This window comes from Poecilia formosa, unplaced genomic scaffold (assembly GCF_000485575.1).
Source record: "Poecilia formosa unplaced genomic scaffold, Poecilia_formosa-5.1.2 Scaffold6, whole genome shotgun sequence".
NCBI lineage: Eukaryota > Metazoa > Chordata > Actinopteri > Cyprinodontiformes > Poeciliidae > Poecilia > Poecilia formosa.
In genome coordinates, this window is record NW_006799945.1 from 1,212,698 (window position 1) to 1,225,630 (window position 12,933).

A 12,933-nucleotide genomic window follows, 5' to 3' on the forward strand; every position below is an offset into this window, starting at 1 on the left:
TTTGTACACAAAAATAGTAAATAAAATCTCCTGTATCTACAAAGAGTTTGTTGCACTCCTCTTGTGACCGCTTGAAGCTGATGAATCAGCCAAATGTATGATTGTTGGTGTAAACCTGCCCTTCTTTGCTCGTCTCAGATCCAGTAGGCTGACTCCACGACAGACGCATTCAGGTTCATCGTTCGTCGTAGTTATTCTTAAGAAAAGAACAAAACAAGTAGGTGTTTATCGCTAGTCTAGCAGCTTCTGCCCCCTATACATTAAATAAAATACAATAAATAACCCTCGACAAACTATAAAGCAACAGCAGCAGTTAATAGCAGTTAGAAGCAGTTAACTTAAACAAGCTAAAATGAGCAGCATTAACAATAACATTTAAAAATACACAAAACATAGCAAGTTCACTTAAGAAACACTGTACACTATCACATTTGTCCGAAATATATTGCAAAAATATATTCTAATACATACCACAGTAACGGACATGAAAAGAAAAAAAAAAAAACAAAAAAAAAAACGGGACGAGCTGTCAGTTACCGGTTACTATGGTAACCACCCACTGCCAAGAGCAACATAACAGAACTTAAAACGCCAATAAATATGTCTAAAAAAAACGTATAAAAAATAAAGTCAAAGAACAAATAAACACATTTTGACAAACTTCACATTTACGACATTGTTACGTTAAAACCCTGCTACATGTATGTACAGCTAATGTGTTTAAACAAGTAAGGAAGATGATTCAAAAATAAGAGCAAAAAAAAAAAAAAAACAAAGCTTAAAACTCTCCCATCAATGTCCTTTAGACAATTAAACCACTTTGCAGATGTTTTGATTAAAACCCTGGAAAAATATATCCTCTCCAAATGTTTCACCCAATATTCTAAAGCATGGTAATGGAGGGCTGGTGATGTGGGCTTACATACAATTCATTTTACAAAAGGTCACAATAAAAACAGCAACACACCAAGAGGGCTTCACCATAACACACCTCACCAGGGAGTCACCCAGGAGGCAGGCAAACCAGATATCACCTCACCTGACCTCAAACTCATTTTGACCATTGAAGCGAACAGTGGGTCAGAATAACTGATTCGTCATGCAGAAATTTTCTTCAAACTCCTTTCACTCCCTCATTTAAAAAAAAAAAAATAGTTTTTACTTCATTAATTTGTGCGAAATAGCCTACATACCATCAGAAATTTATTTCATTTCCTTTTGTTGGTATCCAAGATGCAAAACCCATTTAGGATCAGGTTTCTTACTACTTCGAATATTAAAACAGAACAACTATAAATATAGTATATAATACAATACATACAATTTTTGTAAAAAAAAAAAAAAAAAAAAAAATTGGCTTACTTATTCTTCAAATTAAATTTGAGTCAAAAAGTAATTTTCTCCTGATCTGCACTGATATAAGTCATGTGGCTCTTGACAGTTTATGGTTACCATAGCAAACAGATACTGACAGCTCGTCCCCTCTTTTTGTTACCATCTGGAGCTGTGGTATCCATTAGGCTCAGCTCTGTATTTTCTTTAGTTTTATAAGTATTTTAATGTCTATTTTATACAAATTCAAATATACACATGGCTTAACTTGTATATGTTTTGTAATCGTTATAATTAATATTGTACATTTTAATTTTACAATTGCTAAAAACTTCTAAGTGTTGGCAATACAATAAAATATTTATTGTATTTTATTTAATGTGCAGAAGGGGCAGAAGCTGCGGGGCAGATACTAACCACCGGCTTGATTTTCTCCTGTTTTGTATGTTTTAATTTTTGATACAAAAGTAATGATTCACTTACCATTTGTGTGATATATGTGATTTTTATTTCCTGTACTAAAGATGTATATTCATTGCTTTATGTTAAAGATGAGATTACTTAAAGATGTAACTTTTGTTACATACCTCTGTACAATCCCAGTCAATCTGCCGCTTTTTCTGTTGCCATCTGTAACTGTGGAACGGATTTTTGCTGCATTTTGTTGATGGAATGTTTCAGAAATGCTTTTGCGGGGTTGTACTTCAGATTACATGAGTTTGTGGCACAGAGCTAGCCTATGAGATGCTGCGGGACATTACCAGCAAGACTAACATGTGAAAGTGTGTCAGTCACATGTTTTAAGTTGGGTTGAGAAATTGAGAACTGTGGTGGAAATGATTTGGTGGTGAAAGCTGAGAGAGGTTTTGCTTTTCCTGAGACCTACTTCTGCGGTGTTCTGAAAAACTTTATTGGTACGTTTAGTTGTGTGAGCACAAGCCTTGCTATGCTACAGCATAACCTTAAGTAAAAATAAAATATCGTTTTACTTCTTCACAGTATTCACACAAATGTAGACTGTGATCTATTTTTCAATTAATAAAGAAAAGTTATAATTGTTGCTACATTGCTACAAACTTAGCTCCAGCTGGCCAGATGTGCGCAGCAATATGTGGGGGAAGGGTGGCACTACACTGCTGCATACAGCCGGAGCAAACCAGTCATGTCAGTCTTATGCACACCCCTTGAAATAAAGCGTTACCGAGAAACCTATTTTGAAAGACGATGTTCTGAAATGACGTTCGTTGGACAGACTCATCTAAACTGAATTCTTTGGACAGCAGAACAGAGGAAATGATAAGCCAAATATAGTATTGTAGGGGAAATAACCTCATACCAACTGTGAAACAAGGAGGCAGAGGTGTCACACCTTGGAGGTGGTTTGCTACAGCAGGACCTGGCCAGCTCTTGCATCAGAGGATGTTTAAGGGAAAATGTGCCATCTACGAAACAAACTGGTCCTTGTTAAATGATCTGCAACAACCAACAAATCCAGTAAGAATTACAGTAGAACTGTTGGGCTGAGTCGGAGTCCAAACCTACATTTGAATGAGATGCTGTAGGATGCATGCTGCACAGCTGGAAGACTGCTTTGAGTCCCGGCTGCATGGAGTTTGCATGTTCTCCCAGTGGATGCCTGTGTTTCTCCTCTTTGTTTTACTCCCATAGCCCAAAAATAATGACAGCAAGGTTGATTGATCCTTCTTAATTGTCCTTAGGTCTCTCTGTGTGTGTGCGTGTGTGTGTGTGCGTGGATGTGCATGGTTGCTTGGCCTCTGTGTCTCTGCGTTGCCCCTGCGAGGGACTGGCGACCCAAGGGTGTACCCCGCCTCTCCTACACCCCATCGAAGCTCTGCAAGGGATAAGTGAGTATAGAATATGAATGGAGGGTGCAGGGTGCTTTGTAGGTTAAAAATAAAGTAAACACATTTAAATGTGAGGGGTGAGGCAACTTTTGCTGTCAGAGACTGGAGGATGTCTGCAAGAAGCATCTTACTGACATTCAGTGAAAATGGAAAACTTAGGGGGTAGGGCGTCCCAACTTTTTCCTCTGTTTTTACCTTATTTACTAAGACATGTAAAAAAACAAACAAACAAACATATCAACTAAGAACTGAATAGTTAAAGGTGTAATTTTTCCCACATGACTTGTTTTGTATCGTTTCTTGCATGGTTTCACTTTTGTCATCTTCCGCTGTGGTTTACCTGATGCCCCCCCTTTTTTTTTTTTTTTTTTAACCTAACCTCATTCTCTCATACGGCAGTGTTTCCCTTTCTTTAGAGGACTGAGGCTAAGTCATATCTCATCACATCGCTTTCTCTACCTTAAACATAATTTATGCCGTGCTTTTCACAGTTTACTCGCGGGAGGACTCCGGGAGGGGGCGGGTCTCCACGCTGGAGCTACAAATGTGCGTCCTCAAAGTAGCAGCAATTTCGGGGAAGACGCACGCAAGCGGAGAGCCTTGCTGCCTCTCTTCGTTTTCCTGTTGCGTCGCGTCGGTGCGCACCATCACTGGCAGCGCCCGTGGCGCGATCTCAGCGACTTTTTTTTTTTTCCCCCATCATGTTTCCTGTCTTCCAGTGTAACTTTTAAGCGTTTGTTTGCAGTTTCAGGGTTTAACGAAAGCCACCCAGCAGCGAGATCAACTCACTCATCCATCAGGTAAGGGAAGGATTACTTTTCCAAAATGCGTCAGTTGAAGGTAATCTGAGGTTCAAATAATTGTATTCAGCGTGTTGCACAGATATTACACCTCTAAACCAAAAAGGGCCTCTGAAACAATATACACCCAGTTAGAAGGTTCTTTAACCACACACATATTTTTCTAACAATGAATGGGTCAGAATAAATATTCTATTGCAAATAGCGCTGTTATCACCCGTGTTCAGATTAAATGAAACTGTGCGTTGAGTTCCTGAGATCTAAAACGCCCCCCACAAATCTAATGAAACTTCTGTAATGTCTGTTTCCTCCCGTCTTAAAAACCTGTTTCTATTAATATGACAAAACCAGCAGCTTTTCTCATTCTTGAAAATAAGCATTTCTTTTCTAACTCTTGGTCTTATTTTCCTTGGACTTTGCTGGAGCTGAGCTGATACATTGATTGACAGGGCAGTGGCAGATCTTTTCCAGCAGGATGTGCGTTTTCTTATCACCTCTTCCTCTGTTTCTCATAGGCATAATCAAAGTTTCTGGGTGCCCCTTGCCTCTCTTTCTGTCAGTCAGACCAGCTGGAAAATGGTCTTTTCTTATATTTTGCAAACTTTGATCAAATGTTTTCGCTTTCCGCCATGCTTTGGAGGATTTGCACACTAATCTGCTGCAACCTCAAGGGGTCTTTTACTGCAACTGGATAAATCCTTGATTCTGAATTCCTAAACGGCAAAGCAGCAGAGGGAAAGTTGGACTTTGCGAATGGCAGAACAGATTGTACGTCAGGATTACTGATGGTGGAGCTGCACGTTTGCGTGTGGCTCAGAGGGGTATGTTTAATGAAGTGTAAAGTGTCTAAAAATACCAGAATGAGAAATGTTTAAAACGGAAGCAAATTGTGCAAACTTCTGTTCTCTCTTTGTATTTTCAGTGTTTGCACTGGCTGTTGCTCTGAGCCATTTTCCCCCTTAATGATTTCTCAGTGGAGTCAGGTGTTGGTTAGTTAGCTTCTAGTGTTAGATTACACACAAATGAGCCGAAACATAATGGCAAGCATGCACATTGTAAAGGTGTTCAGGACTGCCTGGGATGTTTATAGCAGTTGCATGCTTAGGCTCATGTTTTACACTACATGAGAATTAGGGAGGCTTTCCACAGATGCTTTTAGATCTCAGATTGGTAATTAGAGGTTTGATGATCACCGCAGTCTCATCTCATCTTTATAATTTGTTTTCTGAGAAGTGTTGACCAGACTTACTTACCCTTCCTTGCAGATGTCACACTTCTTGAACATTTTCACTTTTTTTCTACATATAAAAAACCCCCCGCCAATCTCTGTGTATTTTATTGGGATTTTATATGATAGACCGGCACAAACAGGTGTATAATTGTGAAGTGGAAGTACAATAACACAGCTTTCTTTATGGAAAAATAAAAAATATTATTTAAAGAAAGCCACAACCAGGCCGTTTTATGTATTACACAACAAACAGACGTTGATTTAAATATCTGATGTATGTATGATGAAGATTATATTTGTCAAATGCTTCATGTTTCAAAAATGGCTATTGTGCTTTTTTGTATCATGTAAGGACTTTGAACTTCCTTGTAGCTGAAATGTGCTGTTCAAATACACCTGACTTGGCTATGACTACTCAGAAGGAGTTACAATCTTTAGCAGCCAACATGGCAAAGACTCGGGTTCTTCACCAGTCAAAGAGAGAGGCAATGAGAAATCCATTTGACTGGAGCTTGCCAAAAGGCATCTGGGAGACTCAGAGGACAAGAGAAAGAAAATTAATTAGCTCTTGCTTGTTTTTCTGGGTTTTCCTGTCGCTCGGTTCTGCTGCGAACAGGGGAATGACTCAGCAACATAAGAATATTTCATTATCTCACAGCGGAAAGGTCTTTCACTGGAAAGCGAGCGTCATTGTCAAAGTGTGAGCAAGCATCATTTTTCAGCATTACACCTCGGCGCTGAACCGAGAACTACTCTCCTAATCATTGATATAGACCTCTTCTGCATATATATATAAATAGACGTACGATGTAAAACAAAAAGAGTAAAATAAACACATTAAGTCAATGTTGGATGTGTAAATGTGACCTTTTGAGCAATCACCAGTGGTCTGTAGAAGTAGTTTCCATTTAGATTTTTCCTTTTCACCCCCTTACTGATCAGCCTAACTAAACTCCTCATTTTATTCCATGACTACCAATCAGTGGTACATTCATGAGTGTTTGTGTCAGTGTGGAAAATAAATAGATACATAATTACTCAAGAAACGTGACGTAAAAGTGCTCCGAGCTTCAAACTGGGACTTTGACATCATAACCTTTCAGTATTAAGTGACTCATTTAAGAACTTATTTTAACTTTTAAAGGCCCAAATAAGTTTGGAGCAAACGGCACGAGAAGAAAATTAAGAAGAAAGCACCCATTAAATTCTTTTCTGACTCATGATATCATTTTTCTAAATAGCTCATTGTTGGGATAAGGAAAATGAATCATTTCATTCAGGAATCAACTGCAAATTTAGCAGAACAAGTTAGGCTTTTAACAATGACAGCAGTGATTTTTTTTTTTACTCTTTCAATAAAAGAGTGTTTGTGTCAGTGTGGACACAAACACACTGACACAAACAGTGTGTCAGGGGTTCTGAAAAAAAAATGGTTTTCTTCTTGCCACTCTTACAGATTTAGTGCACACAACTATTTCATCTTATTTACTTTTTTTTATTTAACTTTTATGTCACTAGGAGAATCCCATTAATTGAGATTAAAAAACTCTTTTTGCTAGAAAATCCTGGCCATGACTTGCAACAATTGCAGAACATTTACAACAAAAACAAAAAAAAGTTAACGTTGTCATAAATCATGTACATTTTTTTCTCCTCATATCAATTATCTGTTTTATGTGGGTGTTTCACATAAAACCAACAATAAAGTACAATTAATTTTGTAGATTTAAACAAATCCTTTTGAAATGCCCCATAATTATTACATTTCATCTGATCTGATCGTTGAGCTTACGTTTAGTTTTGCTTTTTTTCTGCTCTCTATCTTGTACAGTTGAGCTCATATGTCTGAGGTCATTATTGCTAAAGTTTGCTGACGTTGTTACAGGTTTGTGTAAGAACTCCTAATCTGCATACAAGATGCAGAGATTTCCTTATAAAGAACTCTATTGGAGCTCCTTTGATTAGGCAATAACATCAAACAGTTAGTGTTTGAGTTATTTGTGTAATTATCTGTGAAAAGTATGTCAGTATCTCAAATGATAAGGGAGAGGGATTTTGGGAAACTGTCCCTAAATAAAAAGCCCCTTGTTGTCTTGTTTGATTTGACCCTGTATCCTTGTCATGCAGTGATAGATGGCTTTTTTGACGTGTGCGTATGTGTGTGTGTGTGCATTTAACTGCATGTCCATTGAACACAGTGTAATCTGTTTATACAAGCTAAACACACTAACACCATGTCCTCTACCCTCCGGCCCCCCTCCAGATTACTTCTCTACTTTGGCAGCCCCTTCAGATGCGTCATCCTCAACTGTATCGCTGTTCACTGAACAAAACTTGAAAAAGAGGAAGACTAACAGCCCTGCACAGCAGTCGTGACGGTAATCCGGCGTCGCTCGTGTGATGGTAGTGCTGGGAACTTTCTGCTTTGCCTCACTGTCGATGTGACACAATCCCTTTTGTCTCAAGTCATGCCATGTGGTCTAGCAAGAAAATGTTGTGTCTGAAAACAAGACAAGGAGCTGATTGGATGGGATGAAAGTACAAGGAAAGGGGAAAAAAAGAGGAAAAAACAACCATGCTGGAGCTCCACCAGGTGGTTTATATTAGCTTGGAACTGCTGATCGCTCTCCTGGCTGTGGCTGGGAACACCCTGGTATGCTGGTCCGTCTGCCTAAACTCCAACCTGCAGAACATCACCAACTTCTTTGTGGTCTCACTGGCGGTCGCTGATATCGCTGTGGGGCTACTGGCAATTCCCTTCGCTATCACAATTAGGTATCATTTCCTCGTTTTTATCTAATTTAGGGCAAGGGTTAATGTTGTACCGCTGAAATATTACATTACGGGATGAGATACATCCACTGGTGATTTCTTCTAATTGTTGTGATGGCTGCCTTTTCGTTCAGTAATGGTTCCTTTTTCATCCGTATCCAGTGTGGGTTTCTGTGCCGACTTTTACGGTTGCCTGTTCATCGCCTGCTTTCTGCTCGTGCTCACACAGAGCTCCATCTTTAGTCTACTGGCCATCGCTGTGGACCGCTACATCGCAATCAAGAATCCACTCAGGTCAGAGCAAAGAACACATGATGTTTAAGTGAGACCAGAAACATGCAAACACTTACTTTCAGAAAAAAAAAACTGTAATTAAGCCTCATCTGGAGAGATTTATGTTGATTCATCCATGATGAACAGATTTTTTTTTTCTGCCTCGAGGGGAAGTAAAGTTGCAGAATGTGACCTTTAGTACTCATTTAAATCAATATTGATTAAGTGCTACCTTGAATTTCCTTGTTGCCAATCTGGGTGCTTTTACAGAACAATGAGTGGTTGGCTAGTAACTGCTGCTCTCTCCTGTTAAGGAAGTTTCATCTTGTAAGCCACAACAGGTGATGCATTTGCATAAGCAGCTGGATAATGGCTTCAGTGTGTACTGAGTGCTAATACTGGTGCCATGAGCCTGCCAACCTGCCCACACAGGATCTCAGTCAAAAACAAAGTAACAGTGTTGAGTATTTGAACTAATGACTCAAGGACTTGCGCTTACTAATGTTTATTTTAGTTTTCCAGCCGAATTTGTTTATATTTGGAAATGTTCTCATTCATACTTAGTTCCGAGAAAAGTTTTGGAGCTTCAGCAAAAATAATTAGTAGTGACTACATAGAATAAATTTACCTCTAAAATTTATTTAAAAAAAAAAAAAAACCTTTTTAACAAGACAATTTTCTGAAACAAAGTGTCTACAGTTTTTGACATGGGGTGGAGACTTGGGTTGGGGGGATAAATATTTTCTACCCATCTCTGCTCAAATAAGCAGAGGTTACATTTACCTAATGTGCATTTAGGAGTATTTTTGCTGCTCTATTGTGCACTGTTCTTTTTTACATTGGTGCACTTCGGTAAGGATTGGACTCGAAAGTTGTAAAAATAACAGTTGTGAAAAACAAAATGATTTTGAAATGTGGTCTTCAGCCTTAATTTGTTATTTTGAAATTATGTCATTCATTTGTACTTTATTTGCCTTTAAAATAAAACAATTTGCACATAGTTTTATACATTTATTTCCTCATTTGATCACATTTTTTACACATTTAATCAGATGTTATGGTTAGTTGCTCAATACTTGAATAGCCTTTTTGTCTGATTCTTTTTTATTCTCACTTGAGTAATTTTTTTTCTTTCAAATGACTTTTTATTGATTATTAGAAATATATTAAAACAACATGGTACAAAGTATAGCAGTACAATTTTAGCAGATTTTAAACTACAAACAAATTCCTAGAAAGCAAACACACCCACACAAAACTAAACAGATGTCATTTTTTGTTGGTTATTTCTTTTTTTCTTTTACCCAAGTAAAAATATGTTTAAGTAATACTATTCTTGAATACATTCAATGACTCCTCTGTCCACCTCTACAAATAAGTTTTCTATTCCTTACTTGTATTTACATTTCCAGGCAAGAAACTATCGCCTTACTTCCTAGCTGACGAATGGTGCTGAAGTTGAATAAGTTTCCTATTTTGTGTACAATGTCAATACCTTTTATGGAATGTAGATTTACGTAATCATCTCTAAGTTTAAAATCTAAAAGACTTAATCTGGTCAAATAATTCTATACTGAACATTGAATCTTTAAAGTACAGCTTGAGATGTAGTCAACTTTTCTGAAGCATGCTGAAATGCAAAAAAAAAAAAAAAACTATATTTCTAATACTTTTTGGCATCAGAACAACCTTAGCTTGACATAGGCACTAAAAACTACAATAAAAGACTCCTAAAACCTCCACTAAATTGTTTGTCATTGATTAGAGATTGTTGAAAGAAGAGACTTGTCGTTTTGAAATACCCGCTATTTTTGCTTTTTAATATTTAAGATGTATTTGAAGAATGTTATAAAAGATTTTTTATTGTGGTGAATTTTTCTGCATATATCACTACAAAGATCTTTGTAAAGAAAAAAAAAATGCATGAACTCCCTGTTGAAAAGGGAAATCTAATTCACAACCAGGCACAACACCAATATATCACAATGTGTTTGCACCTAATGTGTCAAAGAAGGAAGTGCATGCAAAAGGCAGGAAAGTGCAAATTGGATTTGGTAATGATTTTGTTGCAAATAAAATGAGAAACACAATTTTAAGAAAGCGTTTTTAAACATTTTCATGACTCATGATTGTGGTGTGTTTAATCATCAACCCATAAATAGAAAAGGCGGGCCATAAAAATAAATGTGTGCCGACTACTGTAATGATTTTCTGTTAAGAAACCATCAGTTTGTTTTAATAAATACATAATGCAGTTAGATTTAAGTGCACATCCAGTTAAAATTGACAAATATTGACCCGTTCTCGGAGTGATGTAATCATAAAGAGGTTAAACAAAGCTTTCTGCCCTATAATGTATCTTTGTGCTCTGTTCAACCATTTAGGTACAACAGTCTGGTAACAGGGCTGAGAGCAAAGTGCATCATAGCACTGTGCTGGACTTTGTCAGCTGTGATCGGCATGACTCCCCTGATTGGTTGGAACACAGGTGAGAGATCAAATTTAGCCATTTTTCATTCTGTCACTCATATTTTTCTGTCATTAAAAGACATTTTGAAATTTAGAGTTAGGGTAGCTGAAATTATTATTATTTTTTCACTGAATTTTGACTTTTTTTTCCTCAGACGATAAAGTTTACATTTCTGTGAGAAACAGGGATTTTAAAGCAGGGAAAGATCTAATACATGCAGGGCTATGTGTTCTAAGGACGATGACCTTTAGTCTAGTTGCCAAATTATTATTAGCTTGTTTTATGGCCTCCAAATATAACAAAACATCCTCAATGTACACTTAAACTATATTCCCTTTTTCTGAACTTGGATTCTTAATTGAAATCATCTGGGGGGGGTTTGCCTATTTTTTGTAAAAAGATAACTACTAACACTCATGAATCTTGGTATTCTGTGTGTTGTGCTTCCAATTAAACCCATTTTAATCCTATATCATTCTCAGAGTCTTTCTATGGATTTTAACATTAAATCTGTTTTGCCTCTGTTGCACAGGCCAGAACGCAACACTTCACAGCTCAAAAACAAAAAGCTGCCCAAAAGGTCTGACCCAATGCCTTTTTGAGTCAGTTGTTCCTTTGGACTATATGACCTATTTTAATTTCTTTGGCTTTGTGCTGACCCCTCTGTTGGTCATGCTGGTCATCTACATCAAAATCTTTCTGGTGGCGAGGAGGCAGCTCCGTCGAATGAGTATCACGTTTTCTCTCTCACCTATTCCCGGAAGAAGACCTTCATCCTCGAACTCTTCCCATTCTTTTCTGCAGAAGGACGTGCATGCTGCCAAATCACTGGCAATTATTGTGGGCTTATTTGCTATCTGCTGGCTTCCTGTGCATATCATCAACTGCTTGAACCACCTGTGCAAAGACTGTGAGCGTCCAACAATCTGGGTGATGAACATCGCCATCATCCTCTCCCATGCAAACTCTGTGGTGAATCCCTTTATTTACGCCTACCGCATCAGGGAGTTCAGACAGACTTTTTGGAAGATTTTTTACAAGTACATTCTGAGGCAGGCAACCAGCAACGGGGTTGGGACGATGAGTATTGACAGCAGAGATTTCAGCTGCATCAGCATCAGACGGACATCCCAAACGAGTAAAGAGGTTTCAACATGTGGCACAATGGTGAATAGCTACATCCTGGATTCTGATACTCATCCATCAAGATACAAGGTTAATCGCAGAACTTCTAGCCATTGGTCTTCGAATCAAGATGTACTGCCAAGCAGCTGCATCCGCAATGGATACAGAGGGCAAAGTGGCACCTACTCTGGGAAGCAGGAGAACACTAGCACAGCTTTTTGTGCAGAATCTGCTTCATGTGACGAGGGAGCGGCAGATGTTTTTGAGCTGAAAGACAGAGGAGGCTGCACTGATTTTGTCAATGTTCAAGCTGTCTCCGTAAAAAAGACCGATGGTTGCAACTCTACAGACATAACAGAGGTGTCATGACACTTACGTTCATAAATCCATTTTTTCCCCACCGCCATGACGCTCTTGATACTGTACGAACTGCAGACAATTTCTTCAACAACATCAACAAAAAGTCAAACACTGAACAGAATAGTTATTTCTTTCTCGTAGCATAAGACCTGTTTTTATTTACTTTATACTTTTGTTTTCTATATGAGCCAAATTTCAGTTGAAGGTCAGGCTACATGAACATAAAGATGCTTAAAGCAGGATGCTTTTCAATATGAGCTGATGCTTGCATTTTCTCTGCGTGTTTAAGTGACATCTATGGAAATGTCTGTTTTCAAAAAATAAATGTTGAAAAAGCAAACATGTTAAATCTTAATGTGAACAAAACAATAATCTATACAGTGATAAAAAAAATTTTAGAAGTGAAAAAAATATATTGTTTCACTACTCTAAATGTAAAAATTTAGCTTTTGATCAGGCAGTGGGCCTATGCTCAAAGTTTTTTTTTTTTTTTTTTTTTTTTTTTTTAATTGGGACTCAGATGGGTTTACTAAATAAATACTGTATCAACAAAATCAGTTACCCAAAGCTGTCCTGCGTCAAACCCATACAGAAAATTACCATTGGACCTATGATCAGTTTCTTAAGTGGTCAATTATTCAAACCACTTCCTATTTTCATTCACCCCATATGTAAATGTTGGCTCAAAACCTTGCTAAACGTTAC

General features: G+C 37.7%; 1 protein-coding gene across 2 annotated transcripts; it reads left to right on the forward strand.

Annotated features, from left to right (window-relative positions):
• Window positions 1-3,648: 3,648 nt before the first annotated feature.
• Window positions 3,649-12,565, forward strand: LOC103147590 (adenosine receptor A2a-like). Of its 2 annotated transcripts, XM_007566021.2 has the most exons (6): window positions 3,649-3,997; window positions 7,492-7,606; window positions 7,695-8,003; window positions 8,163-8,294; window positions 10,658-10,761; window positions 11,276-12,565. In XM_007566021.2, exons 3-6 carry the CDS (start codon window positions 7,804-7,806, stop codon window positions 12,235-12,237), a joined length of 1,398 nt encoding a protein of 465 aa, XP_007566083.1. In that variant the 5' UTR covers window positions 3,649-3,997; window positions 7,492-7,606; window positions 7,695-7,803; the 3' UTR covers window positions 12,238-12,565. The 2 variants fall into 2 exon arrangements, with proteins under 2 accessions (XP_007566083.1, XP_007566075.1); XM_007566013.2 differs by having other exon boundaries at window positions 7,492-8,003.
• Window positions 12,566-12,933: the final 368 nt, after the last annotated feature.